This window comes from Hypanus sabinus, chromosome 23 (genome assembly GCF_030144855.1).
Source record: "Hypanus sabinus isolate sHypSab1 chromosome 23, sHypSab1.hap1, whole genome shotgun sequence".
In the NCBI taxonomy this organism is placed as follows: Eukaryota; Metazoa; Chordata; class Chondrichthyes; order Myliobatiformes; family Dasyatidae; genus Hypanus; species Hypanus sabinus.
In genome coordinates, this window is record NC_082728.1 from 20,253,371 (window position 1) to 20,276,432 (window position 23,062).

Consider the following 23,062-nt stretch of genomic DNA (forward strand, 5'->3'; position numbering starts at 1 on the left):
GGCCGAATGATGCCATACTCAAGGAGTTGATTATTGATTTCAGGAGGAAACTAAAAGTCCATGAACTAGTGCTCATCAAAGGATCAGAGGTGAAGAGGATCAACAACTTTAAATTCCTCAGTGTTATCACTAGGGAGGATCTGCCCTGGACCCAGCATGTAGTGTGTATACAAAGAAAGGATGGCAGCACCTCCACTTCCTTAGGAGTTTGCAAACATTTAGCATGACATCTAAAACTTGGACAAACTTCTATAGATGTGTAGTGGAGAGTATATTCACAGCTTGGTATGGAAACAACAATGCTCTTAAGTGGAGGATTCTGCAAAAGGTAGTGGATGCAGCCGAGTCCATTGCAGATAAAGCCCTCCCCACTGCTGAGCACATCTGCATGAAGTGTTGCCGCAGGAAAGCGGCATCCATCATCAGGGACCCCCACCACCCAAGTCATGCTCTCTTCTCACTGCTGCCATCAGGAAGTAGGAACAGAAGCTTCAGGACTCATATCACTAAGTTCAGGAACAGATATTACCCCTCAAAGCACCAAAGGGAATAACTTCACTCAACTTCACTTGGCCCATCATTGAAATGTTCCCTCAACCTATGGACTTACCTTCAGGGACTCTTCATATTCTTCATGTTCTCAATATTTACTGTTTATTATTGTTTCTACCTTTTTGTATTTGCACAGTTTATTGTCTTTTGCACACTGGTTAAACACCCAAGCTGGTGCAGTCTTTCATTGATTCTATTATGGTTATTATTCTATTAACGATTTATTGACTTTGCTTGCAAGAAAATGAATCTCAGCATTGTATATGGTGATATGTATGTACTCTGATAATAAATTTAATTTCAACTTTGAAGGTATAAATCTAGATATTTGTACTCCAGTCTCTGCAGCATTGCCTGAACCACAATGTTTGAACTCAAAGGCAGGAGTGGTAGCAACTGAGATATGCCTGGCAGACATGTTGGCTACTGAGATTGTTTGCTGATGACAGCACTAGATATGAAATTTTCTAACCCATGGTTAAAAGGTGACGAGGAAATAGTTTTAGTAACTGAGCATTAAAATCAGTTGTGCGTTTTTCTCTTACCTGGCAAACTGCATCCACAGCATTAAGTGCACATACTTCAAAACAGTTCAAAACAATGGCATTCAAAGTGGTCAAAGTTTCTTTCCGATTCCAGTAAACGCATATCTGGTCAAAAGGGCTCTCCTATTAATGAAGCAGAATTTTTAAAATGAAACATGCACATTTACAAAATATTGGTCCCATAATTCTTCAGCTGTACTGTTTGGTTGAGATGTGACTAGGTTACGCAGGAGAGAACGTTATTACATATGCACTTACATCTTTAAGAAACCTCATGATATAATGTGCTTATGTAACTATGTGTGTGTGTGTGTATATATATATATATATATATATATATATATATATATTTACTCTGCACCCCAAGACTAGACTCCATGACTATAGATTGGTTTAATCAACAACTTAATGCACAGTCTATGCACAGAGTGGTTCAGTTCCACATAAATACAGCAAAACAGGCAAAAAGATTGTAATATGGAACATTATGCTACATTTTATATTTAATGCCCTTTCATTAATCGATTTTAACATCAGGGTTATGGGGGATTATTTCCATCATGAGCACTAGCCTCTGTAGTATTCAGGTCATCTTCAAAGAGCTGGGCCTCAGAAAGACGCCATTCATCATGAAGGACCTGCACCACCCAGGACGTGTCCTCTTCTCATTGGTACCATCAAGAAGGAGGTACAGAAGCATGAAGGTGCACACTCAACGATTCAGGAACAGCTTCCTCCCCTCTGCCATCTGATTTCTGAATAGACATTGAGCCCATGAACACTAACTCACTTTTTTTTCCTTTATTTTATTTTGCACTTCTTATTTAACTACTATATATAGATACACTGTAAGTCACAGTTTTCTTTTGCTCACTCTATTATCGCGTGCAGTATTGCATCGTACTGCTGCCGCAAAGTTAACAAATTTCATGAAATATGCTGGTGGTATTAAATGTGATTCTGATTCAATAGTATAAAGTCTACTTAAGTATAATTAATAGAAATATAATGAATATTAGTAAAATTAAATCAGAAAATGTTAGGTAATATCAGAATGGTAGAGAAATACAATAGTAGAGAAAGACAATAACCTATCCCTCAACGTCAGAAAGACGAAGGAATTGGTTTTTGACTTCAGGAGTAGCGGACCGCACGACCCCATCTACGTTGGTAGTGCGCAGGTAGAACAGGTCAAAAGCTTTAAGTTTCTCGTGGTCAATATCACAAATGACCTGACTTGGTCTAACCAAGCACAGTCCACTGCCAAGAAGGCCCACCAGCACCTTTACTTCCTGAGAAAGCTGAAGAAATTTGGCCTGTCCCCTAAAACCCTCACTAATTTTTATAGATGCACCGTAGAAAGCATTCTTCTAGGGTGCATCATAACTTGGTATGGAAGTTGTCCTGTCCAACACCAGGAGAAGCTGCAGAAGATCGTGAACATAGCCCAGCACATCACACAAACCAATCTTCCATCCTTGGACTCACTTTACACCGCACGGTCGGAGCAGTGCTGCCAGGATAATCAAGGACAAGACCCACCCAGCCAACACACTTTTTGTCCCACTTCCCTCTGGGAGAAGGTTCAGGAGCATGAAGATTCGTACGGCCAGATTTGGAAACAGCTTCTTTCCAACTGTGGTAAGACTGCTGAACAGATCCTGACCCGGATCTGGGCCGTACCTTCCAAATATCCGGACCTGACTTGCCCTACCTTACTTTCCCTTTTCTATTTTCTAATTATGATTTATAATTTAAATTTTTATTATATTTACTTCGATTTGTACTCCAGGGAGCGCTAAGCGCCGTATCAATTATCACTGTGATGATTGTATGCTCTAGTATCAATTGTTTGGTGACAATAAAGTAAATAGTTTTAATGTTTCAGACTGGTGATCTTTTATCAAAACCACTAACTTCTAGGTCAGTAGGTTACATCAGCAGTCTTTAAAATATGTAAATTTACAAAAAGATTCTGCCCTAAATACCTGGAGTAGTTGGATTTGTAACAAAATATACTACCTCCTGAATCCTTTTCACCAGGTCTATTTTTGTTATATCCATCCACGTCTTTGCCCAGTCTTCATCTTCATATTCCATAGTGAAATGGCATTTCCACATCTGTAAGGCAAATGGTATATTTATGAGTTGTTTCTACACATTGAAACAATATTCTGTAAAACATTTTTTAAGCACAAGTATTCTTTGGGAAAGAATTCTACATTTATCTTCATAATCTTCAGCTTACTCACAGATGGCCACCAGTTCAGGGACTCCCACACACAATAGAATTCAGCTGATGGGCAGGTGGGGAGAGGAGAAAGAGTAAAAGTGGAGGTAGAATGGCGAATGAAACAAAGTGAGAATGGGGAGCAGGGGTGAAAAATAACTGGAATTAGTGGAATCAATGTTCATGCCATTAGGTTGGAGGCTAAGAGGCCTAACCTGCTCTGAGGTACTTGACCCCATTTCCTTCATCAAGGGGCTAGTTTGGAGTCATCACGTGCCAATTAAACTATAATAGGCTGGTCAGGATCTTAAGAGAAAAGGTTACAGTCTGAGAGGAGAGACCCTTAGCCAATGAGCCAAGATTCCATTTTCCTCTGTTCTGACGTTAACTGCATGTGCAGTAGCTACTTAAATACCATGCCTGCAAGAAAAGATCCTATGGCGAGATCCTCATCTGATTTCCAGATGAGATGAAATTTTTTCCACCATCCACTCATTGATGGATACCTAACATTTGTCCACGTGGAGGAAGATGCATTGGCAGCACCAGACATAATAGACCACCACAGCAGATTCACAGGTAGAGTGTTGTCTCACCTGGAGGGACAGCCTGGGACCCTGAATGTTGGTGAGGAAGGAGGTGTATGGGTCATATTATTGAAGAAGAAATTGTTTTTGAGACTGAAAATGTTGCATCTTAGCATTCGGTAAATTTCTGTATTTGAAGACCGAATGAGACTATAGAATACACAGGATTGTAGAAAGCAGTAGGATTTGTTTTCAAATGGATTTTGCTAAGTCCTGGTCTAGGCTGGGTGGTTTGATTGGCATCTTGCTTCATCATAATGGAAAGAGACAAATCTACCTCCATTTCTTTCTCGTCAATGGTTTTTGTCGTAGAAAGCAGCATTTTGTTCACAGCTTTTGTTCGCCAAGAACGGAGACAATCTTGAGCTTTCTCAATTATTGACTTTAAGTCAATATGCACTTTGTTTTCTTCAGGAGGTGACTCATTCCGTGATTCCTGGAAAGGAAGAATTTAGTCAGCACAAGCCCAAGAACATAAAATACATAAGCAGAAGCCCAAGAAGTAGACACCAAGAATGCAAAATACACAAGAATTAAAACTGCACGATTGTACAATTATCCAGCAGCAGAGCCACTTAGGAGCAATTGTTAAAAGTAACTAATAACCAAAGTTAATGGTGGTAGTTTTAATGTCAAAGAATGAATAACATTAAACTGGTCATCCACTGTAACCAGCACTGAAGACATTCCATTGACTTTAATAGAAAAGATTTTTAGCAAAGGGATTATATGATCAGCCAACTGAATAGACTGTGTCTTGCATGTCCATTTAAATTGAAATCAAACTCCTGGTCACATAATAAATGTGTTTTTGCCATGACCTGCTTTTATTAAATACAAAATGCAGCCCCAAAATTCCACAGATGATCCACTTTTTACTTGCTGCAACTTTAGCAAAAAAAAGTGGGAGACCATCCCCAGGACAGATGACAACTGGGCTGTAGTTTTTATTTTCAATAATCTTGCTTTCTCTGATTAAGAGATGGAATTTCTCTTCTCCATTGAAGACACCTTAGGGCAGAGGTTACCAACCTGTTTTATGCCATGGACCCCTATCATTAGTCAAAGGATCCATACACGCAGGTTGGGAACCCCTGCTTTGGAGTCAAAAGTTGATCTGGGCTGCAACAGCTGAAGTTACAGAATGAGGCATGATAGCCTATGATAATTGGTATAGGTGACTCCACCTTTACAAAGGTAGAGCGTTCCTATGAAACCTTTCTTAAGCCGAAATGGCGTAAAGCGAAGAGCCATTAATTTATATGGGAAACATTTTCGTAAAGGCGAAAATCCTCTTTGTAATGCAAAAACAGGTTCCCAATGTAGGTCTTTTGTAAAAGCAAAGTGGAGTAAAGTGAACATTCGTAAAGCAAGGAACACCTGTATATCCAGTAAATAGAGGAAAAGTGGTCTGAACAAAGAATCATGAGGTATCCATTGATGTGATCCAAGCCAGCTGAAAATGGCCAAATCCACAAAATAAAAGAAGAAAAAACTCAGAAAATTTAGCTTGCCCTTTTGCACATGAAACCCCTCTTTACTGGGCGTTGTTAGAGGTGCAGCTTGTTAACCCCTAAGACCCTGTGGTGAGAAAAACACCCTTCTCAGGCTCCGGACGCCTCAGGATGGTATGACGTGGGTCACAACCGAAACTGGGAAGTTGGGCTGTCTCACCCACCTGACCCACGATGTATGAGTACTGTGCGACTACTGCCCCATGCAATTTGCCATCAGGCAAGAAGTAACAGATCGTACACTGCATACAATTATAAAGAAACTATATTTATGAATGTTAACAAAACCGTTATTAAAAAGACAAAAGAAAAAAAAAGGGCCCACAGTTAAATGTACACAAGGTTGGAGCTCAAATCTTCCAAAAACTGATGCGTCCAATATACTCACCGCACCAACTCCTATTCAATGATCAATGTAGAACCTTTCTTGGACTCCACTGAATTGTGCATTCCCATGAGATCAAATCCTAAGGCCGGTTCTCTCGAGCTTCTTCTCTCTCCCTCTCCTGCTGAAAAGACCATGACCCACCCCAGTGTCTGTCACAAAAAACTCTCCACCCAGTGTTCTCTCGAACCTTCTCCCCAAATCCCCCATCTGGATTGGACGACATGACATTCCTAAGCTGAACATCGCAACCCCTTATCTCTAATGGTAACCCAAACACTCTCTGAGTGTGCTGCTTGAATGGACTGCCAGGGTGGTGGCAGAAGCAGATACATTTGGGACATAGAAGACACTTTTAGGTAGGCACATGGTCAAACCAAAAATGAAGGGCTATGTAGGAGTGATGTGTTAGATTGTTCTTAAAGCAGGTTTAAAGGTCGGCACAGCATCGTGGGCCCAATGACCTGTACTATGGTGTAAAATTCTTCCGCATTCTATGCTCTTCTTCTATGATCAGCTTATTCAGATACCAGTTTGTCACTTTTGTCTCAGAAATTACATAAAGGGTTAAGTCCCAATCCAAGTCCGGAGCACACAAGTTGAAGTGGACTTCAGTGCGGTGCTGCTAAGTTACTGGATGTACTGAGACCCCAACGAGAACTAAGCTGAGATCTAGTCCGCCTTTTCAGAAATATGACCAGAAGTAATTTTCTGACTAGCCTTTGCAGGAGTCTACATCAACTGAATTTTAATTACGCAGCCAGCAACAAAGTATACCTCGCTACATTTCACATCAGAATTAACTTAAGACTTACTTCTGCTAACAGCATTTTTGTTTTCTCAGCAACTTTTAATACAAGTTGAAACGAAATGGCGGGAACTTCATACAAAGCTGTGCCCTTCGTCAGCTGGCAGATTATGGAATGCATCTTATTACTCCAGTTCAAGTCATTTTCTCTCAAATTAGAGATGCTTCTACAAAAACACATCATTAGATTTAATTCCATCCTTAGTAAATCATTCAAATTAACATAAATTATTAATATTTTCAGCTATTGCCTACAAATAATCAAGCTTTGTTGGCTATGAGGGTAAACAGTCACCTCAGATGCATAACTATTTACACTCGTTATTTAATGACACTCCCCACAGACTTGAAGACCTAATTTAAAGCTAAACATGTTTTAACTTCTTCCACACAATAAGGCAAGTCAGTATCTATTCGCTCTCCTCACAGGCACGGGGCAGACTATAACATGGGTCCACAGATATCTAGGTTCTTCTCTTCCCTACACCATACTCCATTCTGCTGGATGCCTGAAGGACACCAAGGCTTAGATGAGCTACAACTACCTTCACCGAATAACCAAAACATCAGATTTTGGTATTCCTCTTCATTGACTCTGCTGTTAAGACTGTAAGTCTGTCCACTTTCAAAAGAAAACTAATGCAAAAGGTGTACCTTTGTGTTTCCTGGATCATCATTTCTTTGATATAACTGATGCTTTTCCCAAATGCCTGAAAAATAAAATAGTCCTTCCTATCATCAATTCCAAGGTAAAATATAAATGTCTGGTTTATTAGTATCATTCTTCATTTGCCATAAAAAGTTTTAACAGATTCAAGCATTTAAGAAATCGTTTTAAATGATTAATTAGAATCCGTTCCAACAATCTATTCAATTACTTATTTCTACACTTGTGGAGTCTGCTTTGATATCCAGCAAAAACTGCTCAGGAAGAACTTGTTCACTGATAGTACTGCTACAAAATGTTTCAAGGTAGCTGCGATTCAAATTCTTAATGACTACAATAAGTTATTACAAAACTATGGGGGAAAAGATCATTTTAATGGATGCAGCAGAATGGTGTAGGAAAGGAGTCACTGGTTTGCCTTTACAAAGAAAATTAGTAAGTCATTCTTCTGAAAGAAGCTCCGGAGGGTCGCAAATTTAGTCAGCTCCATTTTGGGTACTAGCCTACAAAGTACCCAGGACATCTTCAAAGAGCAGTGTCTCAGAAAGGCAGCATCCATTATTAAGGACGTCCAGCACCCAGGACATGCCCTTTTCTCACTGTTACCATCAGGTAGGAGATACAGAAGCCTGAAGGCACACACTCAGCAATTCAGGAACAGCTTTTTCCCCTCTGCCATCTGATTCCTAAATGGACGTTGAACCCCTGAACACTACCTCACTTTTTAATATTATTTCTGTTTATGCATGATTTTTAATCTATTTAATATACACATACAATAATTAGCTTATTTATTTATTTTACTTGTTTTTTTTTTCCTTATATATTATGTATTGTATTGAACTGCTGCTGCTAAGTTAATAAATTTCATGACACATGCCAGTGATAATAAACCTGATTCTGATTCTGTGTATCTTGTGAACGAGCTTATAGTTAATAAAATGATTAGATCAATGATACAAAACACTCAAAGCAAACCTCAACGTCATCTTGATCTGTATTTCCCAGATTTGATTCTTTTAATCTGTTCAATAGTTCTTCTGCTACACAGTCCAGAGTCAATTCCATTTCTTTTGCATATTCTGGAATATCCCCATTTGCAATGAGTAAAACCCAGCTCTGGATCAGTCTCAGGTCTGACTCTCCCAGATGCTTGTTTTGAAACATGAGTTCCAGCAGTTTTCTAAATTAAGTGAAAACAAGATCATAGACACAGGTCATTACTTTTTAAAAGGCTGGTGTGAAATCATTACTTTGTCAACAATGAGCACGTTCTTCACTTCAAGTTCATTCTCATCTGACTGTCATATACACAACCAAGTGAAACAACATTCCTCTAGACCCACAAAAAATATAACACACACAGCACATAAACCAATATATTATCATACATTCATAAAATACAGTTCAAAATGCACAGGTAAGTTGTGAACAGCATGTTGACTTAGTGATGAGACCTCGGTGTGCCAGGGTATTCATTAGACTCACAGCCTGAGGAAAGAATCCATTCCCCAGTCTGGCAGTCCTAGTCCTGATGGTAATGGGTCAAAAGGATGGTCAGATAGATGGTGGGGTCCTCAACAATGCTTTGAGCCCTTTGTCTGCATTGCTCCCGGTAAATGTCAGAAATAGGGGAGATGAAGATCCCAGTCAACCCCCAGGCAGTTTTAAGTCTTCTCTGTAGGGGTCTTGTGGTCTAATGCTTGGCAGCCTCTATACTGCTCAATGATGCAGCCAGGCACTCCCAATGGTGCTTAGAATGAACGCAGGGAGTCGTTCATGCCTCAATCTCCTCCAAAACTGAAATGTTGCTGTGCCTTCTTGACTAGTGGGGAAGTGGTGCGGATTCAGATTAGATTGTCTGTTGTGTGCACAGCAAAGACCAATGTGCAAAACACAGTACATTCAGCACATAAAATAACATTAACGGATAATAAATAAAATTCTGTAGATGTACAAGTTGACATCAAGTGCTTATATGACATTGTGAGTACAGGCTAAGGCTACAGATGCTGTCATAAATAATGTGTAATTTCCAGATCCTGTGCCAACATCTCTCAACAGCAGCAGACTCCCCGGTAGGAATTTTGCCCCCAACCCACAGTATTAGCAAAGACTCACCTTCCCAATCCTACCATACAAGAGATTTTCAAAGTTTAGTACCAACATTCAACCCCAAACATTAAAAATTGACCAATTTTACCTTCTTTTATCAGGAAGCTTTTTAATCTGGTGTTGAAAACTTTTGTAGAAAACATCACATAGCGGCTCTGCCCTGCTGGATCTTGCTTCTCTGTTCACTGCGTTCTGCTCCACACACCAGTGAAGGAATGGTAGAGCCAGCACAAACTCCACAACATTGTGCTGGATACACATATTCATCAATCCCACACACATACTGGAAAGAATCACAGGAAGACCGGTACTCAGACTCTTTCAAAACTAACCAAGGAATAATCCGAAAGTTTCAATTTAATTTTCTACCCCAGTGTTTTAGCTACAAAATCTGTCACTTTTGCGAACACATTTTGGTACGAAGATGAAAGCTTAACAAGCATCTCCAATGGCAGACCCCAATGAAGGGCTAGCGACTTTATTTTATAGAGATACAGTGCAGAGTAGGCCTTCCCAGCCTTTTGAGCCGTGCTGCCCAGTGACCCCCAATTCAACCCTAGCCTAAACACGTGACAACTTCCAATGGCTGCGTTGTTGGTAGGACTTCAGACTGTGGGAACAATGATGCACCATCAATAACTCTCGGAGACCTGAGTCATGGTAGGCTTTTATTAGCTGGAAGAAAGCACCATCAGCAGCAAGAGACCACCACACAACATCCTGGAGACTGAGGGAGGAGCAGTGCCTCCAATCGCCTTTATACAGGAGTTTGTGGGTGGAGCCACAGGAACAGTCAGCTGTGGGGGGGGGGGGGGGGCGGGCGTGTCCAGACAGGTATATGTAGTTCACCACAAACAAACCCAAACCCATGCAGTCACGTGGAGAACATACAAACTCCTTCCAGGCAGCAGTAGGAATTGAATCTGGGTCCATGGTACTGTAAAGTGTTGTGTTAACCGCTACCTTACCGTGATCTGAAATGTTAATGCTGTTTATCTCTCCACATAACTCCGCCCTACCTGTTATGTATTTCCAGCAGCTTCACTTCTAATTTCAGATATCCAGCATCCATGTTTTACGATGTCATAGGTTCATAAAGAAAATGGTGGCGAATATTTTCAAGCCTATACAAAACACCTGTGGAGATCGCTAGGATGCTAGGCCTGAAGGGGGTTACTGGAAATGGGGGGGGGGGGGTTAATGAGACTGAAATAAATCAGCCATGATCTCATTGAACAGCAGAGCAGGCAGGAGAGAACAAGCATCTCACTCCCACTTCCATTTCTCATCTGTCACTTCTGTAGCTTAATAGACAAAGAAGCCGATTTACAAGGCTCAAATCACTCGAATCACAAGGTTACCTCACTATTTTTGCTCTCTTTTTACACTAATTATTTAATTTAGATTTTTTATATGTTTTTTATTTAATAAGTTCACTGCAGTGCTGCCACAAAGCAACAAATTTCACAGCGATATTAACCTTGATTCTGATTCAAATCCTGATTAGGAAGGCCCTACACAACCACAGAAATAGGCAGGTAAAATAAAAGAGAGGAAAAATTAAAATTGCAAAGCAATCTATACACAATTAGAACAAGTACTGAACCTACTGTTGAAGTTGTGGGAAAATGGCTGCAGTTTCTTTCCTGTCTTGGTCAACTGGATCAGTAATTTTCTGAGGCAGCTGCAACATTTGGCAGATAGTAATTAAGTCATCTGCACTGCAAGTCATAGAGCAAAGGTTGCGTATGGCAAAGGACAACAATCCAGCCACAAACGGGTTTTTCACTATTCCATTGAACTGTTTTCTCTTTTTACCATCTTTCTTTGTGTGAGGGAGCAGAAGTTTTTTTAATTCCTCATCTATCAATTCATTGACCTGCAGGTGGAAAGAGAAACAATTGCTGATATTAAAATAAACAAATATTATATATTCAGAATGAACTCACAACAAACAAGGTGTTGCTTGTAAATAAGACAACGGAATCAGTTTCAAGGAACTTGGCCTCAAAGTAGTCTGCCCGTCTCTGATCAGAAACAAGAGAAAATCTGCAGATGCTAAGACTGGGCAACAGACACACACAAAATGCTGGAGGAACTCAGCAGGCCAGGCAGCATCTATTGAAAAAAGCAGAGTTGATGTTTCGGGCCAAAACCCTTCAGCAGGACTGGAGGAAAAATTGCTGAGGAGTAGATTTGAAACGTCAACTGTGCTTTTTTTTTTCCACGGATGCTGCCTGGCCTGCTGAGTTTCTCCAGCATTTTGTGTGTGCTGCCAGCCTCCGATTTTATTTTCAGCTTTACCATGGAAGAAAGGCTCTAGATTGCAATATCAGAACAAAAAAAAAGCATCCGTCAAGAAATCCTGCGTGGAAGGCTCATTAATTCTAGCTCTTCCATTGAGTATTTCTAAAGTAGTTCTTGGTTAAGACATCAAAGTTTTGCATTAAATAAGGAAGTGAATCTGTGAAAGTGGCCATTTGAGTTGAAGCTCTCTATCCCCGATAATGAGGCAGCCTCAGCGGCATGTCAGAAGCAACCTGATGAAGCAGGCAGGGTATTAGCCCTGGTAGATGGTTTATGAAGATGGGGTGGAGGGAAGACAGTGTTGTCTGAAAGTTCTCAAACTCATGCAGATAGTCAGGTTCAGACTCAAAACAGGGTGGGGGGGGGGGGGGATATGAGTTTGATTGCTATAAGTCTGAAGAGCAAATGAAGATTCAGTTAAGTTCATGTTCACCTGACACAGGACTTGGCAAAACAAAGGAAACAGGGGAGTTAAGAGAGAAAAATTAAGAAGCAAAAGTTGGAGGCAAAGTTTGTGTGATTAGATGATGCAATTAAGGGAAGATTGGAGATGAGAAACAGGAGCCAAGTCTGGATCAATTGGGCATCTAGGGAAAGGGAAGAGACATGTGGAGGGTCAGAGGGATCCTGGGGTCTGAGTCAATACGACACTCAAAGCTGCAGCGCAGGTTGACTGCGTGGGTAAGAAAGCATACAGTGCACTGGCCTTCATCAATCGTGGGACTGCATTTAGGAGCTGAGAGGTAATGTTACAAATATATAGGATCCTGGTCAGACCCCACTTAGAACACTGTGCTCAGTTCTAGTTGCCTCACTACAAGAAGGATGTGGAAACCATAGAAAGGGCGCAGAGGAGATTTACAAGGATGTTGCCTGGATTGGACAGCATGCCTTATGAGAATAGGTTGAGAGAACTCTGCCTTTTCTCCTTGGGGCAACGGAGGATTAGAGGTGACCTGATAGAGGTGTATAAGGTGATGAGAAGCATTGATCATGTGGATAGTCAGAGGCTTTTTCCCAGTGCTGAATTGGCTAGCAAAAGAGCGCAGAGTTTAAGGTGCTCAGAAGTAGGTACGAAGGAGATGTCAGGGGTAAGTTTTTTTTACGCAGGGAGTGGTGAGTCTGTGTAATGGGCTGCCGGTGATGCTGGTGAAGGCAGATATGATAGGGTCTTTTAAGAGACTCCTGGGCAGGTATATGGAGTTCAGAAAAATAGAAGGCTATGGGTAACCCTAGGTAATTTCTCAGGCACAGCTTTGTGGGCTGAAGAGCCTGTATTGTGCTGTAGGTTTTCTATATTTCTATGTTTCTACCTCTAACCAAGACTGGAAAGACAGGTATGAATCGAGGTGAATGCAGCCTTATCCACGAGGGAATGGAGGAGAGGCACCAAAATAAGATGAGGTGGTCAACCACTTCATCATCAAGGGATTTGTTGGAGTTTTGCCAGCCTGCTAAATCTAGACACACAAACGTTGTTGGGCAATTAAATAACTGGCTGGAAATAATACCACACAAACATTCTCAATCGATATCTAGGGGCCCTGCATGTGTACATAGAATAGGGAGACAACATTTATAATCTCCCTTAACTAAAAGCTGTCTTTGCAGGCTCCCTCCAGGGCAGTCCACCATCAGAGCCGCCAAGTCTTCTGCCAATTAAATTCAGTTCACATGATTAAGTCTGCGGGACGGATGCCAGGGTTCCAATAATATCAAAGGTAAAGTATCAAATACTTGACTCCTAGAATTAGCTGACACCCTGATCCAATTGAAGGCGCTGGGCTGTGACACCACCCAAGAACATGGAGAGTTTCCCCAGGAATTTGCTGTCCTCAAGTCATAACCTGGCCAACCAAGTTATCAGCAAATCCATCAACAAAATTATACAATAATGGTAAGTGACAAGTATTCCCCAGTAGACTACCAACTGATACTGACTTCAAATTCCTGAAGACTCTATTGATCTAAACAACAGAAATTACATTTCAGTGACAAACAAGAGAAAATGTGCAGATGCTGGAAATCCGAGCAACACACACAAGATGCTGGAGGAACTCAGCAGGCCAGGCTGCATCTAGGAAAAGAGCACAGTTGACGTGCTGGCCTGTATGACTGTTTTTTTTTCCCCTGGATGCTACCTGGCTTGTTGAGTTCCTCCAGCATTTTGTGTGTGTTACATTTCAGAGTTAAGATAAGAATGACTGATTGTGACTACAGAAGACAACAGTCACTGAAGCTGCTCACCTAGCTTCTCTTGGGCCCTTTTAAAACAGGTGGAAACCTCCAACTGTAGCAGTGAGATAGAGGGCAGTGGACCATGGGAGAAAGGGGCATTAGAGGGGAGTGATGGACAGATGAGGAGAAGGGGTAAGAGGGGAACCAGAATAGGGAATGGATGAGAGGAGGAGAAGGGGGAGAGAAATTATTGGAAACTGGAGAAATTGAGGTTCATGCCATCAGGTTGGAGAGTTTAACCACAACAACTTCAAGTCTTTTGCAGCGCAATTAAAAACTGACACATTTCTAACTTAATCTGCTCGCACTTTCCCCTATCCAGGGAACTCATACAGAATATGAGGTGTTGATCCTCCAAGCTGAGAATCGTCTCATCATGGGTGTAGAGGAGACCATGGACTGACATGTCAGAATGGGTACGTGGATTGGAATTAAAAATGGTTGGCCACGGGGAAATGCTGCTTGTTGCAGAGTGAAGATGCTCAACAAACCCCTTTTCTTCTCATGTGTCTGTCACCTCTCTGATTCCTTCCTCCCTCCCTTTCTCCCATGGCCCACTCTCCTCTCCCTTCGGATTCCTTCTTCTTCAACTCTTCACTATTCCCAGCTATCACCTCCCAGCTTCTCATTTCATCCCCCTTCCCCACCCACCTACCCCCCTCCTCACCTGGCTTTACCTATCACCTTTTCGCTTCTAGCTTCTTCTTCCACCCTTTCCAATCCAGATGAAGGGTCCTGGCCCAAAATGCTGACTCTTTATTCCCTTCCATAGATGCTGCCTGACCTGCTAAGTTCCTCCAGCATTTTGTGTGTGTTACTTTGGATTTCCAGTATCATCAGAATTGCTTGTGTTTATTAAATCATTGCCGGTGCATAGTATGAATATTTACCTGTAATTCATCAAAATCTATCCAGAAACCTGGCATAAATCCAAGATATCTGCAGCACAATTTAAAATGGTGGATTTGTAACTTAAATTTTTCCACCTTTTCCCTATCCAGGGAGCTCAGAGGTTCAAAAATTTCTTGCAACATTATTCTCTGTCCATCCTTTATAGACGACAAAATTCTTTCTTGAGGAGATTGTCGAAATGAGAAGGTCTGTCTTAATGCATGAATGAACGATGTCTGTTTAAGGTTCACGATGCCATCATACTGGTGCCATTCTTAAAAATAAAAAAGTAAATGAATAACCTTCAGAAACAAAATGATTGAGAATACAAAACTTCAAAGTATGCTTCTGCTATTTGGCATCAATCATTTTATCTATTAAAGATCTGTAAAAGATGTATAAGTATTTTAATTTTCACAAATAATGTTCAATCCTCAAGGATGGTAGGAGAACAGGTTCTTTGACCTACAGTACCAAATTAAACTATCCCATCATTTATGCACATTATCCATAAATATCTATGTCACCATGTCTCTGTAAATGCCAAAACAAAAGCCAGATGTTACTGACTTCAAGTTAGAGAATACACAATGTTGAAACTCTTGAAGAATGGAGCTATCAATGTTCTTGACAATTTCCCATGAGCAACAGTCCAACTATGTTCCCCAATTAAAGATCTTACAGGGACAATCAGCTCAAAGTTCTATACCACGTAAGGTTGAGGGATGTAGTGGAGAACAAAATTAGCTAACAGGAGGCGTGTTTATGAGCACTGCGTTCTAACATGACATGAATTCATAAGAGCCTTGATTTAGGAAGGGCTACAAGGACAAGCCAGGAAACTATGGTTGATGAGCTGAACTTCAGAAGGGGGGATGTTTCTGGTGGGGATTCTGAGAGACAGGATAAACCTGCATTTGGAAAACAGGTGGGAAACTCCAACTGCGGCAGTGGGATAGAAGAGGTAGAGGTGAGGAGACAATGTGAGAAACAGGCACCAGAGGTAGGTGATACGCAAGGATTGATAGGAATAGCCATGAAGGCTTTGTGCGTGGGAAATAGTGCATCATGAGTTTTTTGAAGCGGTGACAAGAGAATGCTGATGAGATCAGGGAGGTAGATGGCCTTTGATAAAGTCCTACTGGTCCAACATGCTTGATCACATGGGATCAAGAATGAGTTAGTTAATTGATTACAAAATTGGCCTGGTGGTAGGAATCAGAGGGTGGTAGTGGAGATTTGTTTTCAGATTGGAGCCTTTGACCTGTGTTGTGCCACAGGTCCACTGTGGTTTGTCAAAATATTAAATATATTAAAAATTTGGATGAGAATGTAGTTGGCATGGTTAGTATGTAGATGGCACCAAAATTGGTGGTATAGTAGATAGTGAAGAAGGATAGCTACGGTTACAAATGGATATTGATTAACTAGAGAGTGGGCCAAGAAATGATGGATAGAAGCTAGTTCAGACAAATGTGAAACGTAGTATTTTGGCAAGTTAATTCAGGGTAGGACTTCAACAGTAAATGGCAGGTCCCCAAGAGAGTTGTAGAACAAAGAAATCTCGAGTGTATGCTCTCTGAAAGTGATGACACAAGTATGAAAAAAGCATTCATCACTTTTGCAGAAGCCAGTCTTCTGCTAATTCACACCACATGATATGAAATAATAGGGAATGCTGCCTACTCCTCCAGCATTTTGTGCGAGTTGCTTGAGAACCTGTTGTAACACAAGCCTGAAATGTGGAAATTGGCCTCCTTTGATTTCACTGGACCTTAGTGTGGTCTCAATGCAGGGTTTGAGTTTCTCAGTGCCATCTTGAATGCTTCTATGCACTTTGAGGGGATTTTCGGAAGTTAGTGGTGATGCACCATCAATAACTCACTCTGAGACGTAAGGCAAGATATCGGCTTTTATTGACTGGAAGAAGGAACAAGCAGTGAGTGACCACCATACTACATCCTGGAGACTGAGAGGCCGGGCTCAGGCCTTGATCGCTTTTATACAGGGATCTGTGGGAGGAGCCGCAGGAGCAGTCAGCAAGGGGCGTGTCCAGACAGGTATATGTAGTTCACCACAAGTGGGAAACATTTTGAATTGCTTCCTGTGACAAGGTCACAGAGTGTGGCAACTGGTCTGAAGGAGCACTAGAAACTTTCACTCTATGCATGAATTTGAACTGCATAATTCCAAGAGTTCATGCTGCAACTCAAAGCCACCATAATCCATGATGCCTCCATCTTCAGAGAAAATATTAAAATCCTGCCATTTCTATTAGTGAACTGAACCTTCCTGAAAGACTGGTTGCCTGCTAATGATAACACACATTTCTTTTCCATACATTTCAGACTCTAATAGAAATCACAAATTCTGTTGTTTCTTACCATCTTCACATTGACCAGGTGGTATCTTGAAAGTCCGCATAGCAATTTCTTCAAAGTTTCTATTTTCTTTAGTTATAACATACCAATAATGAAAAGGTGTCACCTTCCAACGAGGCTCCACAAATAAATAGCACTGCAGAAAATACCCATTTTTCTTGAGGTCCCTAAAAGATAAAGAAATTATATGAATTGAAAACAAAATTACCAACACTGGGAACTTCAAATATCAGGTGTTCTAGCTGAGGTGTCAAGGTGGGGAAGGTGTACAACGATAAAATATTTTGGATGAAGTCTGCTGCAATGGGTCTTGCATGTTTATCGTCAGGATTCCCTCCCTGATGATAATGTGCAAGTGGTGCAGGTGGGGGTAGGCAAAGAGGCAGTTGCAAGTCTTAAAGGTGGCAAAGAGTTGGTGCAGGTGGGATCAGGAGCAGATTAGTGAGTGGTAAACTCTCTTGTGACTTCCACTAGGATATAGATCAGAAAGGTAGTAAGAAGATCGTGGGGAGGCAATTACTGAGGAGAGAACTTCAGGAAAATGGGGCCAAAGCTGGGGTAGGGATGCAATGGGGAAGAGAGAATTACCTGTAGGAAAATAAGGATTTTCAAGAAAATACCAGTGGAGGAAAGAAAATGGGCTGGGGAAAAGAGCGAGCAACTGGGAAGAGGACGAAGTGGGGATAGGAAGGCCATCAGAGGGTGTGCTGAAGACTCTGAAAGGAGGAAGGGAGGAGAACATTATGTGGATAGACCAGAGAGAAGATAGACATTGGGACAAAAGCAAATAGAAGATTCACTGGAGCACAGAGAAGAGCCTTGATGGGTCATGGAGGGTATAGAACAGAAGGAGAAGGAAATATACTACAGTGAGGGGGCAGAAGGTTAGCAGCATAACTTGGAAGTAAAGGAAATTACCTTACTGAAGAATAACCCATCATACTGAAATCATTACTACTAAGTTTCACCCAAGGACCGTAGTGGGTTTGGGGTCTCGAAGTAACAACCCTCCAGGTAAGCCCTGCCATCCTTATTCACATTCCTACCAAAGTTTTTCTCTTTGTACCCAGTCTTCCCCCACCCCACAACTAAAATGCAAACCCCATGCCCATAATCATTGGCTCATACCCCCACCCTACTCTCCATGTCCACGTATGATGCTTCTTCAATAAACATTCAGGCATTGAAAATTTTTCTAGGTGCTTACCTCTTGATCAAAGTCTACTGCAAGTTACTTACTAACAAGCATGAGTTGTCATTGCTGGCAGTGGATCAAGTCAAAGAACACTACAGAACTCAAATAGGCCCTTCGGCCCACAATGTTGTGCCACAATAATCAAATTAGCAACCAAAAATATTAGTTAAGATAACAAGGGATGCCTTTCTCTTTCTCAGATAATCCAGTTCATCAAACATAAAGTCATGCCAAGTACCTGGAAACTAGTACAAACCCGACTGTAGTGTTCAGGGTATTGATGTTTCAACTTACCGGCTAAATAAAACTTCAAGTTTTTGAAATCCATCTTCAAACTCTATAAAAACTTCGTCATTTCTTGGGTTAAAACGAACTTCGTTTGGAATTATAATATAGCTATAAATAGTGAATGTGTATGGTGCAACTGGAATAGGCCGAGCTGTGGATTGGCTACAAAGAAAAAACAAAACCAGTCTATTAATATTAAGATAAAGTCTGCAGTTTGTTTTAAACTCTTATCTTAAACATTTCAGAACTCTTTCTCACCAAGATTTACTTGTATTTTTACTTTGAGATACAGCACTGCAGTCGGCCCATCTAACCCAGTGTGCCTGTGCCGCTCAACCGCACCCATGTGACCAATTAACCTATTAGCTTATTCTTCTTTGGAATGCAGGAGGAAACCAGAGCACCTGGAAGAAAGCCACATATTCACTGGGAGAACATACCAACTCCTTACAGAACCTGGGTTGCTGATTCCGTAATAGAGTTAATGCCAAGTACCTATGGCCCGTTATGCTACTGGTGTTTAGAGCACCAGTGAAGGTCCTCCATCTCTGGCGGTGTTCACACTTCCCTCATTGTGTGGGAATGAGGGAATATTCCTCATCTTCCTTTAAAGTCTCACTATTGTCAGCCATGCAAGTCCCAGGTGGAAATTCAGGATTACCATTGCACTCAGATGAAGAAGGATTCCATATGGCTGTTTCTGTAACAATTTAGTTTTACCAGTCAGAGTTGTTAGCCCTGAGCTGAACCTTCAAACCTGGAGGACCAATGGACTACTCATAGTCTGGCCTCTAACATTTGACCTGTTTGGCATGGGCGACCCTACAAAGAGCTAAAGCTTAAAGCTCTGACTTCAGCCAACATACCTCTCCGGGTCATTGGGGCACGCAAGCCTCCAAGCCACAACAAGGCTGTGGTCATCTTGGAGAAAACCACAGTACTGCCCTTTTAATAATTTGATTACATTATCAAGAAAGATCACTGACACCTCTCATTTCTAAGGAGGCTGAAGAGAGCTGGACCATGCACATGAATACACCCATCCTTCTACTGATGTGCAGCAGTGAGAATCTTAACATGGGGCATCACTGTATGGTACAGAAATTGCACTGCGGCAGACGGGAAGGCTCTACAACAGGTAGTCACAACTGCCCAATGCACCACTGGCACCAGCCTACTTGCTATTAAGGACATGCATCTATAGAAAGGTGCTGCTAAAAGGGCAGCACTATCATGAAGGATCCCACCCATCCTGCTCCTGGACTGTTCGTCCCACTCCCATCAGGGAGGAGGCTACATAACATCCATAACATCCAGGCTCAAAAACAGTTCCTTTCCCCAAGCAGTAAGGCTGATCAACACTTCCACTTACTAACCTAACCACCACACCCCCCACCAGCACTACTTTAACATTTGCTGTCAGTTACCTCACGCACAGACACTCTTTTGCTTAGCCTCACTTTGTGGACATACAATCACTCAATGTATATAAGTTATTTTATGAAGTTTTATTTATTTTCTTTTCTATTATTGTTCTCTTTATTTTATTGCGCTTTTTGTGCTGCATTGAATCCAGAGTAATAACTATTTTGTTCTTTACACATGCATGCTGGAAATGACATTAAACAATCTTGAATCTGGCAAGATGTAAAAGTGCATTGGTATAACGTCATTATCAAAAATTCTGATGAACTGCTGACCACCATATGAAGATTACAGGGCAATTATAAATGAGCACGAAGCTCTCCCATTTAAGTTTGTCACTCTTAACTGAAACCAACCTCAACCAAAAAAAGAACGATATGTAATTTTAAAAGCCAATCTTTAAAATTAACTCACTCAATATTACATATAGTTTAGAGAATTCCTAATTTCAGGAATAATGTTCTGATTATTTATAAGAAGACCTCTTGAATCCTTTGTTTTTGCATTCAAGTCAAGGTGCTTATAATGATCACCAAAACAAAATGTTGGATTGCCAGCAGCTTCTTTTTCTGTTACTTGTGCAAAACAAAGACTAAGTATGTACAAAGTACTTGTTTTGTCTTCTTTCTTCATTTTCAAGTTAGAAAAGTTGAGTAAAAGAAATGTTCAGTTGTAAAGGAATAGAAATGTTTGTATTTCTTTGACTCCTTTCATACACTTTTTGAGCATCTCAGAGTGTTTTGAAAGGAAATAACTGTTTTTAAAAGTGTACCACTGTTCTCAATGGAGAGAATATGGCAGCTAATCAAGAAACACCTAGCTCCCACAAATGGCAATCCAAAATGACCGTATAGTCCAATTTTATAATTTTGGTTGGAAGAAAATATTGCCTGGTCCGAACGTATAATTTCCATGCACTTCCCGAATACAATGATGGGATTCCTCACTTTTACACTGAGCTTCAGATAAACGTCCCATCTGAAACATTGTTTTCGATAAAAGTACAAGTTCCAAAACAAATTCAGTTGTCTACAGAGTTAATCCATTCTTCGTTACTCCTCAAATGTGAAGTGAGTAATTGCCTAACTTATCTCAAATTTCCACCAACTCCGTTCAAGAAGAATTTTGAGTATAATTTGCAAGGAAAGGGGAGTGGGGGGCAGTGGGTCCACTGCAAGTCAAAACTTGCAGAAAAGGTTTATCCAGATGCTGCTGAACTTTGGGTCCTGAGTTACAACAGAGGTTGTGTAGACTTGGACTTTATTCCCTAGAAAGTACAGTTGGTGACAGAGGTGGTGACCTCAGAGGGGTATTTAAGATCACGAGGGGCATGGACAGGGTGAAAGCATGTAGTCCATGGAGAGGGTGCTAAATACAAGAGGGCATAGGTTTAAGATCAGAGGTGAGAAATTTCAAACGGACATCAGAGACAGCTTCTTCACGAACAGGGTGATGCATACTTGGAATGAGCTGCCAGAAATAGTGGTTCAAGTGGGCAGATCAGCAACATTTAAAAGCCATCTAGGTAAGCACATGGATAAGAAAGGTTTAGACCAAATGCAGACAGATGGGATTAGCTCACTGTAGGCGTGGACGAGTCAGGCCAAAGGGCCTGTTTCCATACAGTATGACTCTGACCAATAGGAAGGTGAAGAGCAATGCAGCAAGTGTCTGAGATGAGTAACAAGAGATGAGGTTGGTCAACCTGAAGAAACTTGAGACAACAGCAGGCAATAGTGCAGGATTCATGACCGCATGTGCAAGTTGGGATATAGGTCAAGAGAGAACCAAGAAGTGAGTGAGAGAAGATTTGAAGTTGTGATTGACATTGAGAGGCAAGGGTGAAACAAGTCAGAATGAACAGATAGAACACAGACAGGAGCACAGGAGCTAGTGAGTAGAGTACGGTGGGAGAGCTCACATGGGCTGGACCAAATGAAAGACCAGTATTCAAACACACATGGAGGAATAAAGGAAGTTTCTGAATATGTTTGAGTCCTGTTCACTTAATATCCTTGGGCAGGAGAGACCAATGGGAGACGACAAATTAATTATCTGTTCTGATTTTTAAAAACAAAATAAGAACTCCTGCTTTTGCCACAGTCAGATAAATGCATTTTATTTCCTGCAGTACAGCACCTCTCACTGAAGATTAACACAATGGTAATACTATTTATTCTAGCTTACAAAAGACACTTTAGGAAAACACCAGACTCACTTCAGTTTGTTCGATTGTGGCATGTCTTGGCTTGTGGAGCTTGATTCTGGAATGTTCGCATTTTTCTCATTTGATTTTCTTTTACCCTATGAAAATAATGTCCAAAATCGTTTCTCTGTTTCACTTTTTCATTCAGAAATACATAAATGAATGTATAGAAATATTACATTATTTGTACTTCAAAGCTATGTGGCTATAACAGTTTAATATATCATTTAGATTTATTTTAAGAACCTCCGATTTCAAATCAAATTAATTAATGCAGTGCAGTTTCCCTGGGAAAATTATGGATATAATACATATTTATCATCTATTCCTGCTAGATAGTCCCATTTCTAGATAGGGAAAGATGCAGTACAACATGAGGAAAAAACTTGCTATTTCAGTTTAGGCTTATTTTACATAATCCATTGTGTTGGCATGTGGCCAAGTGGTTAAGGCATTGGTCTAGTGATCTGAAGGTTGCTAGTTTGAGCCTCAGCTAAGGCAGCGTGTTGCGTCCTTAAGCAAGGCACTTGACCACACATTGCTCTGCAATGATACCGGTGACAAGCTGTATTGGGCCTTGCCCTTCCCTTGGACAACATCTGTGGCATGGAGAGGGGAGACACAGCATGAGCAACTGCTGGTCTCCCATACAACCCTGCCCAGGCCTGTGCCCTGGAAACCTTCCAAGGCTCAAATCCATGGTCTCTTGAGACTAACGGATGCCTAAC

The 23,062-nt window shown here is 41.1% G+C and overlaps 1 protein-coding gene across 1 annotated transcript in view; it reads right to left on the bottom strand.

The window, feature by feature from the left end:
* LOC132380343 (E3 ubiquitin-protein ligase rnf213-alpha-like) overlaps positions 1-23,062 on the bottom strand; it is a 163,611-nt gene that overhangs the window by 117,653 nt on the left and 22,896 nt on the right. Inside the window, exons 13-24 of the mRNA XM_059949090.1 lie at positions 22,347-22,432; positions 18,710-18,865; positions 17,224-17,387; positions 14,839-15,113; positions 11,014-11,282; positions 9,492-9,686; positions 8,267-8,471; positions 7,276-7,331; positions 6,629-6,788; positions 4,192-4,350; positions 3,120-3,218; positions 1,098-1,220 (exon numbers count right to left, since the gene is read on the bottom strand). Coding sequence (XP_059805073.1) covers positions 1,098-1,220; positions 3,120-3,218; positions 4,192-4,350; positions 6,629-6,788; positions 7,276-7,331; positions 8,267-8,471; positions 9,492-9,686; positions 11,014-11,282; positions 14,839-15,113; positions 17,224-17,387; positions 18,710-18,865; positions 22,347-22,432 — 1,947 coding nt within the window. The remainder of the gene's footprint in view (positions 1-1,097; positions 1,221-3,119; positions 3,219-4,191; positions 4,351-6,628; positions 6,789-7,275; positions 7,332-8,266; positions 8,472-9,491; positions 9,687-11,013; positions 11,283-14,838; positions 15,114-17,223; positions 17,388-18,709; positions 18,866-22,346; positions 22,433-23,062) is intronic.